At 34.4% G+C, this 26,035-nt stretch overlaps 1 protein-coding gene and 1 pseudogene across 1 annotated transcript; both read left to right on the top strand.

Annotated features, from left to right (window-relative positions):
• Nucleotides 1-1,497: 1,497 nt before the first annotated feature.
• LOC129319915 (E3 ubiquitin-protein ligase ORTHRUS 2-like) lies at nt 1,498-8,243 on the top strand (annotated as a pseudogene).
• Nucleotides 8,244-23,901: 15,658 nt separating this feature from the next.
• LOC129320535 (transcription factor MYB108-like) lies at nt 23,902-26,035 on the top strand. The gene is made up of 3 exons (XM_054966040.1): nt 23,902-24,228; nt 24,767-24,896; nt 25,056-26,035. Exons 1-3 carry the CDS (start codon nt 24,063-24,065, stop codon nt 25,723-25,725), a joined length of 966 nt encoding a protein of 321 aa, XP_054822015.1. The 5' UTR covers nt 23,902-24,062; the 3' UTR covers nt 25,726-26,035.

Here is a 26,035-nt window from a genome sequence, read left to right as displayed (position 1 = left end):
ATTTGAGTAAGTTTAAAAAAATTTAGGTTCAAATTTAGCCTGAAATTCCAAATAAAAAATAATAAGTTTTAAAATATATAAAATATAATACATATTAATTAATTATTTAAATTTGATGTTATTTTATATTAAAATATTATATATTTAAGTGGATTACAATATTTATTTTTTAAAAAATTAAAAATATTAAAGTTTTAATTATTTTTAATTAATAAAATATTTCAAAAGAATATTTAAAATATATTTTAATATTAATTTTTATATTTCAAGACCATTTATTTTTAAAAATAAATTTCGAGTCCTATACATTATTTTACTATCCAAAAAAATATATTTTATATTTTTTATAAAATAAAAATTAATTTTAAAGTAAAAATAAACTAAAAATAATTTTAAAAAATTTAAGCATATATAAATTCTCAACTTTATTACTAAATAAACATAACAAATAGAATAATATTTTTAAATAATTATTTGATTATTATCCACGCTAGATTTGATGAAAAATTAAGAATGAATTAAAATAAATACTTCTTACATGTAGGGGTAAAACAATATAAAAATTAAGAACAAATAATTAAAAGACAGCATTTTTCTCATAATTAAATAATTTTATTTTATATAATATAATGATAGATATTTTTTTCATATTCTTAAAATAAAAAGTATAGTTTATCCAAAAGTTATTAAAAATTTTAAACTAATTAAAATAATAATTTTAAATTAATATTTTAATCGTAATTAAATTGAGATCAACTTGATCATAATTAAAATAATATAATTTAATTAAAATATATAACATATTTATATATTGCTATTATAAGAGCAGTATTAAAACAATTAAGAGTTAATTTATAAGTAAAGAAAATATTTATGAATAAATTACATACAATACAACAAAATAATAACAGAGTTATTTAAGTATAAAGTTGATAAGTTATTATTTTTATTTTTTTAAAGTTAAAATAATATTTTATGTTTAATAGAGTTACTTAAAAATTAAAATGAATTTAAAAAATAAAAAAAATATTTTTAAAAAGGTTTGAGTATTTGAGCCAATTTCAAAATACAATGTTAAAACTTAAGATCAGACTTAATTTTATAAATATTTTATATAAAATAAAATATTTTAAATTTAATTTAAATAAACTTGACATAAATTTAGCCCAACTCGCTTTAATTACCCGTTCGATGGCTCTTTAGCCTCTTCATTTCTTTTTTATCAAAGGCTCATGGCTTTTTGGTCTATTGATAAAAAAAAAAAGTCTTGACTTGTAACATGCAGTAAGGACTCGCGAGTTTAATTAGAAGTGGGGAACATAGAAGTAGCAATAGCATGAACCAGAGGACAGAAGATCAGACGATCCTTGAAATTCAAAACCGCTCAATTCTTTTTCAACACCTTTCAGAACCCGCCGTTTTCCCATTTCCTTTTAACTCACACTCCCTCAGTATAAGAACCAATAGGCACCCGCAATTTCTGTGTCTCATTCGCTAAACGCTCCATTCATTCTTCATTTCTCTGTCCAGCTTGTCTGCTTTTAACAATGGCTCACGTTGCTCGACTTCCCTGCAATTGTGACGGTGCCTGTATGATTTGCAAGGCGGTGCCGGCGGACGAAGAGAAGTTGACGTGCAAAACCTGCGCGACCCGATGGCATGTTGGCTGCCTCTCTAATCCGCCGGCTGCCATGGCGGAAACGGTTCAGTGGTAATGCCTCGACTGCTCCACTCCACCCTCCGATTTTCCTCCGGTGACCATTGGCAAAGTCCTACTCGACGGGGCTGGCGACTTGATGGCCGCGATTCGAGTGATTGAGGCTGATGCTTCTCTAACGGAACTGGAGAAGGCCAAGAAACGTCAGCAACTCCTTAGCGTGAATGCTGGGTTGGAGGAAGACGAAGGTGGCGTGGAGAAGATAGAGGGCGAAGGTGAGGACGTATTGGATATTCTCAGTGGGACTTTGAACTGCTCCTTCTGTATGCAGCTGCCCGAGAGGCCCGTCACGGTAACTTTCCGATTCAGATCATTTTCTATTCTGTGTTATGTTCTTCGTTATCAACATTGCCACTGGCTACTGCTAAATCTTTTTATTCGCTAATTCTTTCTCACTAGTCCCATTTGACTTGAACCAAAAATTTTATATTTGGGGCGCGGGGCATTTTCGTTTTCTTTCCCCCCTTCTTGATTCGATCGACATGATTGTGAATATATACTGACTACTGAGCATTCAAATTCAAAACAACCCTTCAATTATTTCATTCGTTGTCACATATTTTCAACTTTAACATGATAGTGTTTCGTGTGACCTTCGCGCTGAATCTTTTCTTGTGAGCAGATTCTGGTCTTTGAGCATGTAGTCTAATTTTATCTGACAATTTACTTACATGGATGCAAGCTTATTTTATGATTCTACCAACGCCTGCACTGTCAATGTAGAGTTCTTTTGTGTCCGTATTTGTCATTTCATTTGCTTACTAGTCTTCAGGATTTTCAAGCAAAGAAAACAAATTTTCTCAAGGTTCTTGTGGTCTGCTTATTTTCTCGAAATTCATTATCGTGTATCATTCAAGGAAGGAATAGGGATAATGAGCATATTATAATATTTCAATGCAACAAGGGAACTAATTTAATGACCTTCTTCAGACTCCGTGTGGGCACAATTTCTGTCTAAAATGCTTCCAGAAATGGATTGGGCAAGGAAAGTTAACATGTGCGAAGTGTCGAAGCAATATCCCCTCCAAAATGGCCAGCCAGCCCCGTATTAATTCTGCATTTGTTATTGCTATTCGTATGGTAAAAGTATCCAAAAACATTGGTTCCGGGGAAATTTCTAAAGTTCACCATTTTGTGCATAACCAAGATAAACCAGAGAAGGCATATACAACAGAACGGGCCCAAAGGAAAGGCAAAGCAAATGCAGCAAGTGGAAAGATCTTTGTAACTGTGCCTCAGGATCATTTTGGTCCAATCCCTGCTGAGAATGATCCAGTGAGGAATCAAGGTGTGCTGGTTGGCGAATGTTGGGAAGATAGGCTTGAATGCCGACAATGGGGTGTTCACTTCCCTCATGTTAGTGGTATCGCTGGACAGTCAAACTGCGGCGCACAATCTGTAGTTCTTTCTGGCGGTTATGTTGATGATGAGGATCATGGAGAATATTTTCTTTACGCAGGAAGATTTGCGAAATATTCTTGGATTGTTGTGTTGTCATTTTCATCTTGACGTGGTTGTCTGTGTTGAAACTGTTGTGACCATTGCCTATTTAGCTTTGTCATTTTATCCATGCCTATGGGGCTCACTGGTATTGGGCTGTTATAGTATTGTTGCCATCCTACCAATGCATGGCTACTAATATCTCTTGCTGCATGTTGGTTAATGCAAAATTCTAGAAACATTTCAGCCTTTGCTTCGTTATGCGCCATCCCCTGACTCTGCCCTCCTTTTCCTGAGAGTACCTCTGCTTTATTTTTATTTTTTATTTTTTAATGTGTCCTGGACGATCTACTGCACTTTATTTTTTCTTATTGCTGCTCTTATTCTTCTGTTTTCGTTTTCTTTGGGTTGATGGTAGATTCTTATGCCTTGCTCTTTTTTTTCCTTTTTTACCCTGTGCTTTTGATTCATATTTCCTCATTTTCTGTTGGGTTTTTGAATTGACTGAGATGTCATTATTGCAGTGGCGGTAGAGACCTGAGCGGTAATAAAAGAACGAACAGTGTGCAATCATTTGATCAAAAATTTGATAAGTTTAATTTAGCTCTTAAAGTTAGTTTTTTAAAAGGTTGTCCGGTTCGAGTGGTGAGGTAAGCATCTACATCCAAAATGGCACTTTTTTATTGATGAATTTTTTAATATTATACTTGACTTGGCGCTCTCGACGTGGAGTATGTCTTTTGGTTTACCTGATCTCAACATCATTGTTCTTCATGGGGCAAACTCTTCTTGATTTCTCATTGGCGTATGATTTTAAGATTGCCAACACTTGTTTCAAGAAGAGAGATGAGCATCTCATCACTTACAAAAGTGGAGCCTTAAGGTCGCAGATTGATTTTCTTTTGGTTAGGAGCACAGATAGAAAACTTTGTAAAAATTGTAAGGTGATCCCTGGAGATGCTGTAACGACACAACATAGGGTCCTAGTCCTTGATGTGTGTATTATGAGTAAAATCCAAAAACGTCGACAAGTAGTAACACCAAAGATTAGGTGGTGGCAATTAAAAGGTGAGAAGCAAGATATTTTCAAGCGAAATCTTTTGGATAAAGGAATTTGGGATTCTCAGGGAAGTGCTAACATCATATGGGAGGATATGACTAAAAAGATACGGGAGGTTGCAAAAGTAGTTTTGGGAGAATCGAAAGGTTCTGGTCCGAGAGATAAGGAATCTTGGTGGTGGAATAATAGTGTACAGGACAAAATCAAGTATAAGAAGAACTGTTTTAAAGCCATACATTTGTGTAACAATGAGGAAAATTGGGAGAGGTACCGTATGACTAAGAAGGAAACTAAGAGAGCTGTGGGTGAAGCTCGTTCCCAAGCTTTTGAAGAATTTTATAAGAACCTTGAGACGAAGGAAAGAGAGCAAAATATTTATAAGATTGCCAAAAGTAGGGAAAGAAAATCAAGAGATCTAGAACAGGTAAGGTGTATTAAGGATGAAGAGGGAAGAATTTTAGTTACAGATGATGAAATTAAAAATAGATGGGAGACTTATTTTTTTAAACTTTTCAATGATGGAGAGGATTCATCTAGTAACTTGGAGGATTTAGTAACTGGTGAAGGAGAACAAAATTTGTCATTCCATCGAAAAATACGTGATAAGGAGGTAAAGGAAGCTCTTAAGAAAATGGCAAATGGTAGAGCTAACGGACCTGATTGTATATCTATCGAAGCGTGGAAATGTTTAGGTGAAGAAGGGGTGAGATGGTTAACTAAGTTATTTAATATGATTTTACGGTCCAAGAAAATGCCTGATGAGTGGAGGAGAAGTACATTAATTCCTATTTATAAAAATAAAGGAGATATTCAGAATTGTACTAACTATAGAGGGATTAAACTCATGAGCCACACAATGAAATTGTGGGAGAAAGTAATTGAGCACAGGTTGAGATTGGAGACAAGTATTTCTGAGAATCAATTTGGTTTTATGCCAGGTAGATCAACTACAGAGGCAATTTATCTACTAAGGGGATTAATGGAAAAGTATCGTTGTAAAGATAAAGATCTACACATGGTTTTTATTGATTTGGAAAAAGCTTATGACCGTATACCAAGAGAAGTGCTTTGGAAAGCGTTGGAAAAAAAGGGAGTACGGATTGCTTATATTAAAGCCATACAAGATATGTATGAGGGGGTAAAAACTAGTATAAAAACGCCTAGTGGTCAAACAAAGGATTTTCCTATAAAGATTGGACTACATCAGGGATCATCTCTGAGTCCTTATTTGTTCAACTTGATTTTAAATGTTTTGACGGAACATATTCAAGAGGAAATCCCGAAATGTATGCTCTTCGCGGATGATATAGTTCTTATAGCAGAGACAAGAGAAGAGGTTAATTGCAAACTTGAGTTATGGAGGAGGACATTGGAGTTGAAAGGTTTTCGTCTGAGTAGAAGTAAGACGGAATATTTATATTGTAAATTTGGTAAAGGACTATTCGAAAATAATTTGGAAGTGAAATTGGGAGATCAAATTATACCTCAAGTGGAAAAGTTTAGATATTTGGGAGCCATTATTCAAAATGATGGCGAAATCAGTGGAGATATTTCACATAGAATTCAAGCTGGGTGGTTTAATTGGAGAAAAGCTAAAGGAGTTATTTGCGACCGTAAGGTGCCTAATAAACTTAAAGGAAAGTTTTATCGTACTGCTATCAGACCGGCAATGTTATATAGTAGTGAATGCTGGGCTCTAACGGGACAGCAAGAGCATAAAGTTGGAGTAGCAGAGATGAGAATGTTACGATGGATGTGCGGACATACACGTAAAGATAAAATTCAAAATGAGCACATACGTGAAAAAGTGAGGGTGGCACCTATTGAGGAAAAAATGGTAGAAAATCGGTTGAGATGGTTTGGGCATGTACAAAGAAGACCAAGGGAGGCACCAGTGAGAAGAGTGGAACATATAACTTTGAGTCCGATTAAGAGAGGTAGAGGAAGGCCTAAGAGAACACTCTTGGAAGTTGTTGAACGTGATCTCTTAATTAATAATATTTCTAAAAGCTTAATAAATGATAGAGCACAATGGCGTCTTGCAATCCATGTAGCCGACCCCACCTAGTGGGATAAAGGCTTGTTGTTGTTGTTGTTGTTAACATCATTGTTCTTCATGTATTTCCTAAGCTAGTCATCTTTAGCAAATTAATATCGAGTGGTGGATCATGCGATTTGATTTTTCTCTTTATGAACGTTTTTATTGGACTGTGGTGTAAAATGTATTGTATAATTGACTACCTGTTTAAATTGTGCTTCACTTTGGGAGTTTCAATGATATAAATTATTGAGCTTTGTGTGAATTTTTTTTGGTGCAACCTATTAAATTTCAATGGCTAGATCGCATAAAGAAAAACGCTCTTCCTATGCACCCGAAAAAGGGTTAAGATATGATGGCGTTTACAGAATTGAGAAATGTTGGCAGAAATTGGGATTGCAGGTAAATGAACGATATCTCCTTATTCTTTTATGGACTATCTTGGTTCTTGATCTAACGCAACTTTTTTTATAATTCATTGTCATTTAGGGTTTCAAAGTTTGCCGGTATTTATTCGTTAGATGTGACAATGAACTCGCTCCATGGACGAGGCATGTGTTCTGTGGCTCCCTTAATTTTCTTATGTTAATTGAAATTCCTTTTACTGAATGATTTCAAATGAAACATAGTGATGATCATGGTGATCGCCCAAGACCCTTGCCAGTAATTTCCGAGCTGGGAGAGGCTATAGGCATTATTGAACGAAAGGAGAGTCCATCATGGAATTTTGATGTGAGTAATATTTTAGGATTTTGATGTCTTTTTAAATAACTCATTTCTTTCCTAAAATTGGTTATTAATTGATATTAATTGGGACATTATCGTGTTATTAGAATTAGATTTTTGAGAATATATAATGAATTAATGGTTTCTTTAGGAAGAAGAATCTTGCTGGAAGTGGAAAAAACCGCCACCACCTAGTCAAAGGCCAGTAAAAGGTATGAATCCCGAAGAGTTAAAAAGGTCATGGAGAGAAATAAGAAGATTGCTGAAAGGTATGATATGCGTGTCTTTTATATCAGTCAACCTGTTCTTCCACAGCTTAGATTTGTCCCTTCTAGTTCGAATGTTGTATTTTTACTCTCTTCTGCTTCTATGTGCAGAATTTGGCTGCCTTATTTGCAATCAAGTAATGGTTTCTCCTGTTACGACACCTTGTGGTCATAATTTCTGTAAGTCATGTTTGGAAGGGCCATTTGCGGGGCAGGCTTTCGTGAGAGACAGAAGCAGAGGTGGAAGATCGCTTCGGTCTCAAAAAAATGTTATGAAATGTCCTTCTTGCCCCACTGATATCGCTGATTTTCTTCAGAACCTTCAGGTGGTTAGGGCATAATTTATTACACTTAACATCTGATTGATATTTATGATTGCTTAATCGTAAAATTCCTTACAAACTGGCTTGCTAAGTTCCGCTGGTGGCATATGCTCGTGTGATAGGTCAATACGGAGTTGAAGGGTGTGATTGAATCATTGAAAGCTAAAGCCGAAGAAAATGGGGATTCGGTAGAGCTCAGTGAGGATGCAGATGGAGCAGAGGAAGACTGTGACGATGCTGGTTCTGCTGGGGGCGGAGACAAGAGAGCGTCAGTTCAGAAGCTTAATGATTAGTTGGGGAATCTGATGCCCAGGAAATACAGTCAAGAGAACTTGAGGAGGCAGACGCTGCAGCCAATGGCAATGGGAAAAGAAAGAGAGATGATGCTGAAGAAGTTCCGGTTAAAAGGGATGGAAGAAGCTGTAATGCTGAGGATGAAGGAAATGATTCGCCATCATAGGCTCTTTTTTTTTTTTTTTTATAATACAAAGAAAAATTAAAGAAAATAAAATCAAGTCATATCGACAATCAAAATATCCCCACACCTTCGTAGGCAGCTCCCATGCAATGTTATTGAATGTGGGAGTATATCCTCGAATCAGCAACTATATATATATATATATATATATATTCACTATGGTTGATAATAGTGTTTAATAGCCTATTTGATGTTGTCCAGTTACTTTAGACGGGCCAATTTTATTTTCTTTTCTGAAACTAGTGTGTTTGACTCGGATATACAAATTGCGAAGATTTTTTTTTTAGATATTTTGGCTGGAACTATCTCTGCTGGCTTCTATATCACCATATGATAATCCATTTTGGCAGGGTAGCGTTTAAATGAACGTCCTCAATGTCCATGAAATTTCCCGTGATAGTGCATGCAGTTTAAAAAAAAAAAAATTACCACGGCCATTATATTCAATGCACTACAATTCCCTGGTTCTTCTAATTACAGGACCCGAAACTTCATGTGCCTTAGTTCTAGTGTTGTAGTGAACCAATTCGGGCCTCTGGTAATTCCCATGATAACTCGCCGGTGAAAACACAAATCCCATAATACTGAACAGCACGAGAGGTCCAATTGTCTCATATTCCAGGTCCACGGGCCTTAAAAGTACACCAAACCCACGAAGGAGGATATCACAGACCATCCCAGTTCGATGAGTAGCCGTCAATTGACATTTGGGTACGCGTTCGACCCAAACAAAGAATGAATTGAACCTGAAATCGGCCAGCCGACCTCAAATGCAAGTGAATGTAGTTGACCAGCAGCCCCGTGGTTGAAAAATAAAAGATGCAATTAAATATAGGTCAACAGTTCAATGTCAAAGGGCATTAGGTGTTGCAGCAGAATAAGGTTTACAAATTAAGGTCCGAGTGCTTCGTTCTAATTCAATGTGCAAGACGTCATCAACCAAAAAGATTAGTTTATGAACAATGCTCCCCCAGCTGACACACTAACTCACCCCACTTGGGAGAAACAATTTAAGATACTTTGGTAGTTGACCGTTAGATTTGACCTTTATTTATTTAGTTTGTTTATTGGTCGGAATAGCTTCGTTTCTGACCTTCTAATCTTGTAGAGTTGTTGGGGAGAGTTTTGGCAAACGCGAATGTGAATCAAGTGGCAGGTTTTAGATACCTTTAAAATGTAATCATGGTACATAAACTACTCGTAAGATCAAGGTGACCCAAGTTTTTTTCCAAAGTAAATAATATATCATCTATGTTAATTTTCCCAGTTGCATTTTAGTTTATATTATCCAGAAGAACGATACCCACAATCGTATTTTGACTGAAACCTTTCATTGGATATAATATTTTAATGCGGGAAGCTTCCTTTGTTTTGACAAGCGCATTAAAGCAACACACGAATGGTGTAAGGCTTGATAGATTTTTATCCATAGATGTGGAAACAGCAAGATGGGGCATATTGATTGGTTTAATGTATTGAAATTTAATCTCCCCACTTAGCGTTTAAATAACCCAAATCAGACAAACATTATTGCATGCAAAAACGCTTGTTTGATTCTGTTTCCTATTTTTTATGTTCTTAAAATAATTTTGTAGAGTAGTTTTTTAGAACAAGTTTTGCAAGCAAAAAATGAAGGAAAAAAATCTATTTGAATTTCTATTTTGAAAAACATATCTTAATTAGAGAAATAAAGGGTGAAGGAATAATTTATTTTATTAACATAATTGTCATTAATGAAAATATGATATGCCTTTTTTTTTAGTTTTGCAGAACAAAAATAACAAAATATTTAAAAGATGTTATGATTTTTTTTAGCTTTTCAAAATAATTTTTAATTTTTTTTGTTTTTCAGAACAGATTATAGAAAACACATTTTCAAATATATTTTTTATTTTTTTAATTAAACACACAACTATTTTGAAAATAAGTAATCAAGCAGGCATGAAATGACTTTAATACTTCGTTAAAATGAAGTACTGGCATCCAAGCGTCTTTCACAATTGGTCAATGACAAAACAAAACAAACAAAAAACCAACAAAAGAAGCATATTCTGATTAAACATGATAATGGCTTCTGAAAATTTTAAGACTTGAATTTTAAAATTAGAATTCACCACTCACAGCCAACTAAAAATGAGATACAGGCTGCTAGCCAAAAAAATTCTTAAACTAGTTTAGCAACCACCACTACTACATTTTTGCAAACAGTGAATTGTTTTTTTATTATGCACAAGTATCATTTTATTAAAGGTAATCTTATTCGATATAGGATTGTGCATTAAATATGGACACCTTTATTAGAGATAAAGAGTCTCACATTTAGTAATTAGAAAATGAATTAAGAATATATAAAACTTAAGATGTGTATAAGTAAGTAGCAGTTTTATTTTTGTAAAGCCCTCAAACATACTTAATATAAAGAATTAACATGATATCAAAGTCATTTGATTGGGAACAAAAAATAAACATGAGAGCAAAAAGGAGGGAGAGATGAAAGATTAAAAAAACAAGATATTTAAAAAAAAAGAGAAAAAAATAAAGGAAAAAAATAAATAAACCTGAGACCTCTGAAACTTAAAAAAAAAAAAATAAAAGCTCTTGTAAGAAGAAAAAAGTGAAAAAATGAGAAAAGAAAAGTAGTGAAGGGTTAGAGACAAAAAATCTCACATTTAATAATTAAAAATGGAATAAGAATACATAAAATTTAAGGTATGTCTAATCAAATAACAATATTTTTTTGTGAGAATTTGAACATTGATTCACCATCTAATGAGGATCTAATTCCTTTCACTAGATCCTACTCGTTGGATCCAACAAACTTAAATAAAAGAGATATACCAGTTGTCATCTAATTTTTATGCCTTTTATAAAAGAATCATTAAATATATTTTAAAATAATAATTGTTATTATGGGTTTTTATAGATATAGTCTATATTATAGAATCAAATCAAGCAAACAGCCTAACACTTATTATATTTTATATTATGGCTGATTTATTATACTTGTCAATGATATATTGTTGTTTATCAATAATAAACTCTTTATAAATTTTTAAATTTTTAATAATAAACTCATTGCTTATCAATAATAAACTCTTTGTATATTAATGTAAATTAACTATACTTCCAAATTTTTTTAAAAAAATTTCATGCTTTCTAGGCATAGGAATTTTTTTTTGGCTAATGAGCCATTCTATTCTTGTTGTTATTCGTATATATTTAAATGATTCAAAATTTAAAATGTATGTGGAAAATTTGAATAAAAGATACAAATATTTAGAAAGAAAAATGGGAAATACAAAATTTCCCATATATAAAACTAAAAATTGACAAAAAAAAAACCTATAATTTAAAATAATCAATCACGCGGGTGAAAAGTAAAACTGCGGTAACGATGAATACTAATTTCATTATGGAGACAAATTAAAGCTCGGAGAAACTTTATATATATATATATATATATATAAAAGCCCCTAAAATTTCTACCAACACATGCTAAATTATAATTAACTTGTTAAAAGCTAGCGTGTGATACTATTGGTATCATTTAGTTGTGTGCCCGAAGCGAAGTCCCCACTTAAGCAGGTTTGATAAGACTTTGATGAACAATGGTGCTGGGCTTTAACCAACCCTCATGTCTGCTTTGCCTGAATGTGCCGTCCACTTTTCCAAGAGCTGATGAAACACAAATGAAACGGCTCATTACTTTTGAATTACTATTAATCCAAAAACCAATTAAGTGCCTTTCTCGCCGCTTTGCTGCTCGGCTCAGCTCTCACTCCAAAGTCATTCGCCTACGTTGTTTCTTTGTTGGCATCAATCCCCAAGTCACCTACTGAACTGCATTATATTATTGCATACACAACCCTCCCCCCCCCCCCTCCAAAACGACAAGCTGTGGCCCAGATTACGCGTTTTGTGTAGCTGCTTTTCAGAGCATCTAGTAACCATGTGCATCACTTGGGCAAACTGCAACGTGATCGTGTTCCCTTCCTTCGTAAAAGTGAACAAAAAGGATATCTGCAACTGCACGAGAATTCATCATCATGTGTTTTCCGACTCATCAAGGAAAACCAAAATAATTGACCATCATGAGGGTGCATGCATGCACTCTGCTTCTGCTTCATCTGCTTAATTTAATTAAAGCTTCAAAGAAAAAGATCTGCATGCTTGTTAATTAGTGATTGATGCAGTAGGAACCTGCAGACTTATGAATAATGAATGTGTGTTATGCATGTATATTTTTTAAATATTTATTGAAATAAATTTATAAGTTAAAAATGTTTACATTATAAATACGTTTTCCATATTGATGTTTTAAACAAAAAGTTTGGATGGATAATAATAAAGATTTATCAAAAACCAATACATGCATTGAAAATTGAGTGTTCGACGAATTTAAATTATTAGTTATTCACGTTGTATTCAAATTGAGTAACAAAAACATTAAATACATTCTTATACAAATAGATAATTTGCATGATAATTATTTCAAGACAATATAATTTAATTAAAAAATATTAATGTGTGGTGATTATATTTAATATAAGTATTGAGTATCTGTACCATCTGAGTCATTGAAATATTCAGATCAACGATTTAAATAAATTCATTTATTTATTAATCTCAAATGGAGAATTTATGAATTTAAAATCATTGGTATAAATTTTAACAACTCAAATATCTTAATTAGTATAGTTACTAAATTCATTCATTCAAATCCCTAATACAGTGGACACAAATATAATACAAGGTTGGGGGAGGAGTGGCCAGGGCCACCCAATGAGGCAAGGACCAACGTAGGTCCACCCCTCGCAGTAGGCATATTTTTTACTGTGCAATTCTTTCTGCCTTTGAATATACAAGCGCATATGAGACATTGCTTCAAGATGATTAAATGCCGTTAATTCTAGTTGATTACATGATACTAATAAGGAAAACCTCTTTTTAGATATATATATATATATATATTGTTAAGTTAATTTTCGTCTAGAGCCAAGAACCGAGCTAATCATGGCATAATGGGGGCATAGGGCTTAATATTATAATTATAATTATAATTAAGAAAGTAAAACTAGAGAATTGAATAAACCCATAAGTGGAAAATTGGACGAGTTCGAAAAGACACGTCGTTTTTACAACGTGGACTAGATTCAACAGCTGCCATTGAATCTGGACAAACGAGGTGACTTAACTTTCTTCAAATATATTAGTCTTAGCCACACGTCTCACCATAAAATAATTTAAATCTCACACATCGCTGTCTCGAGCACTTTCTCTTATCACTAACCGCGCAGTTACATTTCCAGTTCGTCATCGTTTTCATCTGTTTTATCGTCATCATTGCTGTCATCTACCACTAACGAGCACTTCTTCCCTATATATATATATATATATATTTTCAAGATATTCCTTAGTGATGATTTACACACACAGGAAAGTATATATAAAAGAGAATTACAATTCCCTGTCCATCGCTTCGTTCCATTCGATCATTTTCACGGGATCGGGTTCTGAAATATGCATGCTTTGGATAGAAGTATCAGTCAACTGGGGAATATTGTGGGATTTGGTGAGCTGGTATTGTATTGGATTCGAGTAAAATGACAAATCTGATAGTTATTGACGGTCAATTTTCCACACACTAACGTAACCTCGAATGGTTTGCTGCTCAATTAATTCTAATATTAATCGTATCTCAAATTTTTTATCCTCATCTCTGAACTACAGCCATCTCACTCACATTCACAAAGACAGCTCCATAATTTGCTTCGTGCATGCGTGCACCAATCACAACTTAGCAACTTGGCATCTACCCCGGTGCAAGAGATGCGAATATCAGTTAATTAATAATGACGGAAAATAATCTTCGTTTTTAATCGTAGCTAGTCAAGTTTTGATTGAAATTATCAAATCTAAGAATCCTCAAAAAAGAGAACTTTCAGTTTCAATGATAATCCCCACCACGCATGAAAAGTCATCACCGACCCAAAAAGTGGGGTTTTACTAGAACAATCCGAGGTGAACGGTCTCCCACACACAACAGATTACACCACCACACGTGTGGCCAAACCGCGGAGCCACCTCAAAACACGGGGGGCCACGTCACGGTCGAATCCGATCACCCTGGCCGCCACCCTCGGTGTGAACCGTGAGAGGGAAAAGGCAAGTAGCTAATGGCAAGTCCTCCGATTTGAGGCATGAGAAGTAAGAACTATCAAATCAACACACGAGGATATAATATTAAATTAACCGAGGCAAGGCGTTATCATTATTATTAATAATTATTGCTATTGTGGTGTGGCCGTGTGGTGGACCTTTCTTGTTCGAGTGGGTGCAGTGAAACGCAATGGTAGACCACACGAGGGGTTGTTTGTCATTATATAAATATAGGGATCGGATCACTATACTTATTTAATAATTTAATCATCAATATGGTATGGGATTGCTGCGATCGAATGCAGAGTTAGAAACCAACATAGTTACGTTACGTGTGTTTTAGGGGGGGGGGGAGAAGCCAAAGACACTGTAGGGAACACAGATTCTGGCTTAGCCTTATAATATTGCTTTTGAACCTTCTGATTTAATTTACTCGCAAACGATGAGGCGTGCGCCCAAAGACACGAGACATGGTGGTGGTCGTCCTTTTCTCATGAGATGCTTTGGCTACTCCTCCTCCTCCTCTTACTTGTTTTGCTATATTTTCTTATTAAGTCACGTTTGCGTAATCGGATTTGTTTTATGCACGTTTCCGCATATATTTCCCATCACAATTATAAAACGTCTGAACACTGCCACAAAGCGCCCTTGCTTTTATTTTCCTCGGATTACCAGAACCCAGCTAATTGTATCACTGCACACATGCCGCAGACTATTGCAAAAAATAAAATAAATAAATAACCAAGTAATAGGAGGCAAAAGAAAAGGGGGAGTCACTTGCTTCCAGTCTTCCGATCGATGAATACATAGAATAATGCATTGCCCGTTTAGGACGTTTAATTAATTATAGTTCATTAAAACAAAAAATTTTATAAATAGGAAGATCGAGTTCGAGGGGGTACATAGATTAAAAAAGTATGCCTATATCTATATGAAACACACAAAACATAGGGATAAAATAAATGGACAACGCAACACTCCTTTCTTCAAGCGATAATTTAATTATGACAATCTAGAAACGCACGTTGTCATAGTTTACAATACAATCAGACAATCATATGGGTGGACATGAAATAGAAAGATGGCTGGGAAGAGTTAAGCTGCTTCAGTTTCGGTTTTATTAAGTGCCAACCAGGTCAAACTTCTCATGCTAATACAGCTCGATAATATATTTTTCTCTTTTCCTTTGGCGCATTCAGATCGTCGTATACTATACACGTACGCATATATGAGCGTGAATATAATATAATGTGTACTAGGCTAAGAAGTCCGATTCCGATTTGAAATTTGCTAACTGAGTTCACACCAGTAATTAACGCCCTTCGCCTCTGTTGTTCATGGTCAGTGAATGGTCCCAAAAAATCAAGCACGTCATAGATAAACTCGGTTGAATAAAACTGGATACACATAAAAGAAGTTTCAAGGGAAATTTAAAACTATACCATTGGACATTGACCTAATATTTTAATAATTTATGTGATTTAAGTTAATTATAGTTTCGCTAACATGTATGAATGAGCCAACCTGTAGCAAGCGTTGAACATTAATCATTATTGCTCTCGTGCTCCTAATTAACTTTAGTTTCCGAATGCAGTGAAGTATGATTTATTTATGTTCCAGTTCAAAAACCACAGAAAATATGAAAAAGGATAAGATGATAGTCCTCCTCACTTTAACTTCACTCATACAACTTGTGAATTGTTAATTAATACTGTAGCAGTCCAATGACAAGACAATGAATCACTGAGGTTGCAGGATGATGGTTCTATATTCAATAAAATAACTCAATTTGGAAAATATATTTGAGAAATTGTGATTATTTAATTTTCATCTGCATAGATACCCCAGAGACGAGAGTTGAGGATATATATTTGAAACGAGACAGCAGTGCTCATTTATTAATAAATTTCATTGGAATGCCTGATCATAAAAGCTCCGATTAATTATTAAAAAAATGCTAAAAGTAAGAAGTAAATAGTGAATACAATGGATTGGTTCCATTATAATGATGGACGCAAAACTTTTTCTCAACTCGATCGCTATACCTAACCGGAGTATACTTCTAAAGAGGAGAGAAAATACACGCCTGCCTCAATTCAAAAGAGGTCAAAAGAAAAAGGAGTGGCTAACGAACCCATATACATGCGGACAATTTGGGTCAAAGACGCATCAGAGATCGACAGAATACAGCGGCCAAAGATGATAAATATTACATCAAGTAATAATTAATTATGATAAGAGTTACGCTCATTTTTCTTCCTTCTGCAAATATATGTGACTGACACAGACATAGTTGTAATATGATGGAATTTAGGAGAGGAAGACACCGTCCAAAACGGAAACGTCAACGCCACAAGTCCTGAAAACCCGGCCATCTTTTTGACAAAACCACATCTAAACTATGGATACTGTCACTCTCATTGAACCCGAGATATTCCTAATGACATGGATCCCAATAACGCACTCATCGCTCTATTTATGAATTTAACTATTACGTTTGATGAAATTATTACTTAACTAGAATATCACTTAACCATTTAATTGGGGTTGGTCTAGATGCCTTTTACATGGTTTCATCGGAGCCATTTTCCTCATCAAACCTTGGCATTTTCTCAGCACTTTGGTTTGATTTGAATGCCTTGTATATATGATCTTCTCCTACTGATTCCCGCTCTGCTTTCTCTTATGAATGGCCTTTTCAATTCCTTCCAAACCAGAGTACTGCTCCGTCCCAAGTTGTGTTATTAATAATGATAGCTTTTATTCTCCCTTGCCTTTGAATGATACGCGTATCTCATTAAAATTAACATATGGGATTAGATGCATACATATCTTAATTCTGACAGCTTGGAAGGATAAAGTAAGAGCTAGGATCAATATAATTGAAGAAAAGATACGGCAAAGCTACGGGTAACTAGTAGTGTTAATAATAAATTAAATTAAGCTTGAAAGTCGAAACTTCCTGTGACTTTTCTGCGGTCTTTGAAACACGCGCTGCATCTGAATTCTGAAATTTTCCTGGTTACAAAGACTGAAGCGGCCAATAAGGTTAGATTCTAAATTCCTGATGATGAGGTGGCTAATTAAACACTCGGCAGAATATTGTTCTGAAAGGAAAAATATATAATCAAAACACGATATGAAAATAATTGATACGACAATATGCTAATGAACCAATAGTAATAGGAGCTTGCAGCGGGCTTGAAGAAATCTGGGTGCCGAGGATTATTTATTACATTATATTGTGTGTGCGCCTGCGCGCGTGAGTGTGTTTTTTTTTTTTTTTTTGGGCGTTAATTTTACTAACCATGGTTGGATTGAATAGCAAAGCCTGGTCCCTTAGCAAAAGCAAAGGTTCACTTCAAATGGTGTGGGTGGAAAATTTTAATTATACTCCTTCTATAAAAAAAATATAAGATATGTTTTTGAGAGGTTGAATATTAAAAAATATAAGACGTTTTTAATATTTTAAAATGTAATCATTATAGTTTTTTTTAACGTTTTCATATTGAATATTCACTTTATATTTATTTTAAAGTAAAACATTTTATCATATAAAGATAAATATATAAAGATGGTGTTGGTTTAAAAATAAATAACTATGTCATTGGGAGATGAGATTTGATTAAAAGTGTCTTAGATTTTTTAACAAATGAAGTATTAAAAAGATTATTACTATTAAATTTGACTATCAGGTATTATATGATTGTGTAGCAAAGTTGCCGTGATTTTATTTAATGTTTAAATATATAAAAAATATCTAGTCTATATTTAAATTCTTAATTGAAATAATCTATTCATATAGATGTATAAATGTAGATATCTAAATGTATATTTTGAAACTAACAATTAAATAACTGACTTTCTTACTCCTCTTGTCCTATTTACAAAATGAAAAAGGAAGATTTATTTTGTTCCTATTTACAGGACACCTCAATAATTATTATGTCATCTTTACTCTTTTGCCCTTGTTCAATGTTAGAGATATTATTAGATGTTAGTGTATTTTATTTTTAGAATAGGTATTCAATGAGGATAAAGTTAAAAATTTGTTAAATTTTAAAACAAAGTTAATGAAATTTAAAATTTTTCTTGATTTCAGCAAAAATGTTGAAAATAATTTATAAATAAGATTAGAAAGAGGATCAAAACTTAATACTGAACTAACATGTGGAATAATTTATATATATATAGAGAGAGAGAGAGAGAGAGGAAGGGAGGGAGAGAGAGACGGTGCGTGTGACAAGTGTGAAAGTAAAATAAAATAAATGGGAGTTGGGGATTGATTTTGTTTTGTTATTGCCTTCGGGCTTCAAGTTTCCCGGCGGGGAGTAGGATCTAATGCTTCCAGGATCTCTCTCCTCCCGTGTCTTTTTTGGCCACGATGACCCCTTTTCACACTGCATCTCTGTCCCCCATTTTTCATATTTTTATATTTACATATGCAGACACTGTCCATAATTGTATGCATGTTCAGTCCCGGATTCCTTTGCGTTTGATGGGTGACAAACATACAAAACTCCGCTCTCTCTTTTGCTTACTCAATGAAAAGCACCAAATACACACATACCACGCCAGAGAAACAACATCAAAGAGGAATGTTGTCATGGGGTGTGCCTTTTGATTGATGCGATGGGATGGGATGGGATCCATCAATAATTGTCGTTGGTGATGGATCAGGCGATGGACGGAGATAATTGGAAGGTGGGCGCCAGCGATAAATATTCCCCCAAAGCAATTGAAGCTTCCTGTACAGTGTGATTAGTTGTTGCAGACGAAGCAGAGTGTTACATCAACTTCTTGCGGACTCCCATTTTCTAATCACCCGACAAATGGGATTCGAACAAGCCCTCTAACCTATCCACCTTTTTAACATAGCCTTAATCATCACTCTCACTAAATTAAAGCCTTAATCCCCGAAACTAGAACTAACTTGAATCTTCCCCCATTATTATATCTTCGCTAAGATTATATGCCCTCATTTCTTTCTCCCTCTACCTGCCTTCCTCTTTTGCTTCTCCCGCACTGAGCCATAAACCTCCTCGGAATGTCATCAGTACTTCTAAATTTACTTTTGCTCTTTACATCTGTTTGTTTTTTATAAATCATTTTTAAAATTGAGATATTGCACTTCTTTCTAAAATTTATTGAAGGGTAGTTTTAAAATTGTACATCAACTATTATAAAAAAAAAATAAGGGAAAGTAGCTTATATAAAAGAATCAAAAAATAAAAAGTTTCTAAAATGTATGCGAGTAATAAAAAGAACCAAAGAGAACCTCTGTGTAGCTTGCACGTTTTAATTATTTGGGAGAAGCAGTCATATTGTTATAGTCCGCGTAGAATTGTAGCATTTTGCACCGTCCTAATAAATTACTCGGCTAGACAGCCTCTCGACCGCAGATGACACCATGGATCGATCACTTCGAGAAGAAATGACATTAAAACTGAAAAACAAAAACCAAATTATGTCTCCCTTTCTGAAAGATGCATCATATCCATTGTTTTTAAAGAAGCAATATTAACAAACTACTAATTTCCTGCGGATTACACTAAAAGAATGCCGCGTGATTATCATGTCATGAGCTACGTGTTTTATTATACATACTTTTGTCAGGCAAATGTACTTATATACTGCCTATATACTCTTGATTAAAAATTAACTGAATCTATCTTTTTAATAAAGTGATTATTTATCTTTAAACTAACATCATTTTTTATATTTATCTTTATTTAACAAAATGTTTTAGCTTAAAATAAAAACAAAGCAATTTATTTACTAGAGGTATTTTTAAAAAAATAATGATTATATTTTAAAATACTAAAAATATCTTATATTTTTTAAGGGAGAGAGTATATATATAAAAACTGAATACTGAAGAACGATAGAAATATTTGCCTGCATATACCTACATACGTAGATATATATATATATATATATATATAGATTAATCTACGAAACAATAAATTAATAAGCATGCTGGTTCAAGTTTTAGCCTCCATTTGCAGTCTTATCCGGAAAGGAAGAAACAAAATGCTTTTTAAAATGAATGACATTTTGTTTTAGAAAAAGCATTGAGGAATCAGAGAGATCGTCGATAATACCATTCGTTTCTCTCACTTAAACCAGTTATAAAATTTCATTGGAGAACAAATAATCATAGGGCATGGTCCCTCGAAGCCTGGTAGTGATAATAATTTTTAAGATGCGTCCGACTTATTTAATATCACACCGAGATCTGCAATGATCGGTCTCCTGTAAATTCCCTCCTTAATTATATGCTCCCTCCAATTCTATATTCATAAAACATCTTTTAAAAGTAATTTTTAATTTAAAATATATGACACTTTGTAATGATTAATTATTTTTTAAAATTTTACCCTTTCTTAATTAGTGTGAAGGTATTTAATATAGTTATATTATTATTTAAAGTCAATGATAAAAATAAAAATAGATTTTACTTTTTTATTATATAAAGAAAAATTAACTTTTTTAAATATGAGTAAAACAGTTGAAAGTGTCCTGTAATAAAAATCAAGGAAATAGTATCTTATATCTATCTAAGCTAAAAATATTAGACAATATACGGGAAAAGAGAAGAGTGCCAATTCAAGTTAGAAAAGCTAAACTATTATATTATGCGTTTACGATAGATTGATAGATAACAAAGTATACAAACAAACAAGCATTTGACTAATTAAATCATTTATTGTTATTAAATATCTTTTAATTAATATTAACCGCAATCTTTCAAACAATTACAATGGTTTCCATGTTTGCTTGCCGCATTATTTATTTCGATATGGTAAATGTAAGTAGACTTGATTTAACATATAGAAAGTGCAAGAAGTTCCATATCACACAATATCAGGCTGTCAAAAAGGCATCTAAGTGAAAGTACCCATAAATTCATATACATTGAGATTTTTTATCGAAGTGTGGTGTTCAAATGATCTGGTCATGAAATGAGGTAATTAATTTAATTTAATTGAAATTTTCTTCTTTTATTCATAGAAGAGCTTTGCAGGAATTGTAATATTGATAAATGAAATAAGGAAAATCAAGAAATTGCAATTATTACTTGTTCATGGTTTTGAACGATAGGAGCTCAGCTGCTTCATGCTGCAATGTCCGCTCTTGCTAGGCTTGGTCTCTCAACGATATTTACTATTTAAAAATATTAAAATTGTTTGTTTCTTACTTTTGCTGTGGAACATTAATGTAGTGTATTATTTAAAAAGCACTAAGTCACATTCTTAACATTTTTCTTTGGAAAACATTCAATTATGAATATATTGATTACATGATGCATCAAATGAATATAAGCTTATATAAATACTTTTAAGGACTTACTTTATAACATCTTTTTGAAGGACATATATAATCCTATATTGATCCTTTCTCGTTACCCCATTTTTTCAGCCAAATACATAAAGTCAATATATATATATATATATATATTTATATGGTGAATAGAAAAAAAAAACAATCAAAAGGCAAAGAAAAAAATGAGAAGAGTAAAATAAAAATAGAATAAAAATAGGTATTCAAATCAATGCAAGCCATACTGTTCATGTAGCTCATCATGAATAATAAACCATAGGAGCTCGACTGCTTCATGCCACAATGTCCGCTCTTGTTAGGCATGGTCTCTCAAAATTTGGGGCATGTTAAAATAACAATCATACATTCAAATAACTATTTTTCTGACCCAATAGCTCTAAGTCTTAAATGTTATATTACCTTCACGAGTCAATGTTTACTTAGTGTAAAATGTCTCTTTTTAAATAAACCGAGCCCAATCTTAATGATGATTTATTAGACTTGACGTTTTTCTCTTTTGTACTTTTGGATTATAATCATACGTAGCTTTATTTTAAGCCCAAACATTGTTATTATTATTCCCTCATGTTTAGGACAAATGGTGAATAAGATATCTAAATCTGAATAGCCGCAGCTTTTATTAAATGCGAAGAATGTAGGTCGGTACACTCCATGATGATCATATGGTATTTTAAGAACTTCACTTTCAAGGTCACAGGTTTAAATGAGATCGCGCCGTTTCATTGGCTTGTGCAAGATCACGAAAATGTTAGTTTCCTTCAAATTTGTGGGTGAAAAAGAAAGCGTCATTTGGATTTTGCTAATAATAATATTTGATTAATTATAAAATATGAAGATGGATGTTATACGACTACTACAAATGATAGCCTTTTATCCTCGAGGACCACGCTATCTCCGGGATGGTCCAATTCCTATGGACTGTGATGGTGAAAATTTTCATACAATTTAATTATGACTTTTAAATTTTAATTAGTGGATGCCATACGCACATTCTGTAGATTTCCCATCAGTAATTAAATTAGCGGGAAAATAACAACAGATAATAGTATAAAGTTGGGAATTAATGCTAAAGCTAATTGTAAATGGAAAATTGATGACTAAAGCCGTCCTAATTAGGGGCCACAAAATTAAGTTCAGTGTTTCACATGGATGCTTGAAAAACCGTCCTCATTGTTAATTCTCACATGATTTAATCCATCCATATTCCCGTCACTTTATCAAAATTATGTTATCTGGTATGATCGAATATGAGCCATTCATACATGCATATATAGTTATATGATATAATACACACAACCTTGAATTCTGAAATAATCTTCTGAGAAAAACGCCATAAAAAAAATAATAATCACAAGGTTTTTATTAAGAAAAGAAAAGATACAAGCACCGAACAGTTATAAAACAGAAATGAATGTACAGCAGGATACTCAACTTTTATATATCAAGAAATTAATTAAGCACTGTATTGCGCCCGGGCTGCTCAGCAACTGCGGCTTTTAATTCCTAGTTTTTATTGCTCCTACTTTCTTTTATGTCATCAGCTTCATCGCTTTAATTGATTGGGCATTGGCGGCATGGGCTCGGATCAATCAAATACAGTACAGTAACACTATGACACATTCACTAATCTTGCAACTTATACATAGATACATACATATATATATTCATTACATATTTTCAATCCACAAAAATAATGAGCGTGGATCTCCATTTGATTTAATAATGATTATAACTTTCTTTCTTCCGTTTTTTTTTTTTTGCCATCATCAACTACTCTAACTCGAAACAAGTTAATTGTTATGAATTGCACTCAACACATTAATTAAATTTAATTTAAAACCCACCTTCACAATGTTCCAAAAATAAAAATTCAACTGGTTGCATGCGAAGAAAACTAGTGCTTGCCGAACCTATTTGTTTGCTTCATAAGATATATTTATAGACAGAAAAGAAGCAGAGTGTTGAGCTCTAAATATTCCTTCTGTTTTTTTTTTTTTTTTTGAAAAAAAAAATCTAAATCAGCTGAGGAGAGACCTGAGAATCGCAACCTCAACCGTCAACAGCACGAAACGCTAACCGAGGCACTGAGTTGGGTGGGGAGGCACGCGCACACAACAAAGGCGGGAAAGTCAAACTGTCAAAAGCGTCAAACTTCTTAACCTCTTTTACTTACAAAAAGAGTACACTGCTGCTATATTTATTTACATCTAATATGATATTTTAATTTTTAATTACCCCTCCCCCGCAAACGCTTATATTACTGAACTCTTTAATTAAATCATTAATTTCCCTCCCTTCCGTGTCCCCCATCGTATCTCTATAAAAGCCCTTCCCTCCCCTATCCTCATCTGTAAGCCTCTCTCTCTTCTCTCATCTCTCTCCCCTTTTCTCCTCCTCAGACTAAAGGCAGGAGCAAAAGCGCAACAGCCACCCACCCAGTTCAAATTCCAACTTGGAAATCAATTTGATTGAGCCCCTCGTGAGTTTCTGGGTTCCTTGATCCTTTCAGCAATGGATGTAAAAGTAAGAGGAAGCACCTCCGCCGCTTTCCAACCGGACTTCGCCGACGACCACGACCTCCGACGAGGCCCTTGGACCGTCGACGAGGACCTCACCCTCATTAATTACATTACCACTCACGGCGAAGGTCGCTGGAACTCCCTTGCCCGCTCCGCCGGTAAAACTTCTAATCGTGTCCTTTAATTTTATATGTCTTGTCAACAATCTGCCCGCCTCTGATTTTCTCCGGTTCTCCTGCTTTTCATTTAATAATAGATTGTCGCGTTCAATCTCCACTCGTGTTCTTTTCCCCACACAACCAATCAATCTTTTCTGGGGACAGAACTATCAAGGATCAAATCGGGTTCTAAAAGCCAAAGTTTTCGGGGGGGTTTGGATATAATAGTGAGTTATACGCTTCCTGGGATTAAAAGATATGTACACTTGCGTGGTGCTACGCACGCACGCACACACATAACTTATGTGGATCAGGATGACATATAGGTTAGTGAGAGATGATAATTGTGTAGACGCAGCCCACTTATTGAAAAGGGAATGATAGTTATGATATACTCTACCACTATTGAAATCAGACGTGTGTGGGGGAAAAAGAAAGTCCTCTCTTTGGAGTATAAAGCCAATAATGCTCTTTCTTTTCCTGTTATTCTATCTCATAGAACTTTACCAATCTGAGCAATCTCCTTTCGGTGCTGCAGGCCTCAAGCGTACTGGGAAGAGTTGCAGATTGAGGTGGCTCAATTATCTCCGTCCCGATGTTCGGCGTGGAAATATCACGCTGGAAGAACAGCTTCTGATTCTCGAACTTCATTCTCGCTGGGGAAACAGGTATTTGTGAGCCCAAATGTATACATACAGTACATACATATATTTGCATGCATTCAACGACATCAAGATACATATCTTTTTTTTTTTTTTTTGGTTCTCTTAATCAGTTATCATCTAAAATATTTAATTGATGAAAATTGTTTACACCGATTTGATCAGGTGGTCCAAGATAGCCCAGTATTTGCCGGGGAGAACCGACAATGAGATCAAGAATTACTGGAGAACCCGCGTCCAAAAGCATGCCAAGCAACTCAAATGTGACGTGAATAGTAAGCAATTCAAGGACACCATGCGCTACCTTTGGATGCCCAGGTTGGTTGAGCGCATTCAAGCAGCAGCCACGGCGGCTTCCACCGCCTCCACAACGGCTAGTTCTCAGACGTTATCTGCCGCCACGACCGTCACCACAAACTCCACGTACAATCATTATAATAACAAGATGGAAGTTGAGAATGGGAACATGATGATGAACCCGGCCATCATGAATAATAATGAATTTGGAGGTTCGCAGGTGACGCAGAGCTACACGCCGGAAAATAGCAGCACGGGCGCTTCATCGGAGTCGTTCGGGACACAGGTTTCACCGGTGTCAGAATTGACTGATTATTACAGTACTGTCCCTAATAGTCAGGATTACTACCAACCCTCTCAGATCAGCTACTCTGATTGCATTACCAGCCCATCTGGGTTATACAGTCAGGGACTGGATTATTCCCAGGTGATGGAGGCGGGCAACCCGTGGATTCAGGGAGGGGACACGTTGGACAGTCTGTGGAATGTTGAGAATATGATGTTTTTGCAGCAGCAGCTCAATATCGACACCATGTAAAAACTCGCAGTTATAGGAGATCTTCAGATCAGGGCCGGGGTAAAATTTAAACACCGATGATTATTTAGGTCGGGGAGGCAAATTAAAATCATGAAACGGAATAAAATCATGTGTGGGATACATATAGTTTAATTTTGTGGTCAACATATTACATATAGGTTTGATAGCTGATAGCAACTGTGAATTAATTTTCAGTTTTAGCTCGATCGGCGTTTAATTTTCCTTGTTCAGGTGGGGTGGGACACATTTGTAATTCGAGATTTCATTCATTGAAATTATCTAACTCCGTTCTGTGTTCGGTTTTTGATGA

Source organism: Prosopis cineraria, unplaced genomic scaffold (assembly GCF_029017545.1).
Source record: "Prosopis cineraria cultivar Desert tree isolate PC_DT_omini unplaced genomic scaffold, ASM2901754v1 PC9, whole genome shotgun sequence".
Lineage (NCBI taxonomy): Eukaryota > Viridiplantae > Streptophyta > Magnoliopsida > Fabales > Fabaceae > Prosopis > Prosopis cineraria.
Note: the sequence above shows the minus strand (reverse complement) of the source record. Positions and strands in the feature narration are given on the sequence as shown.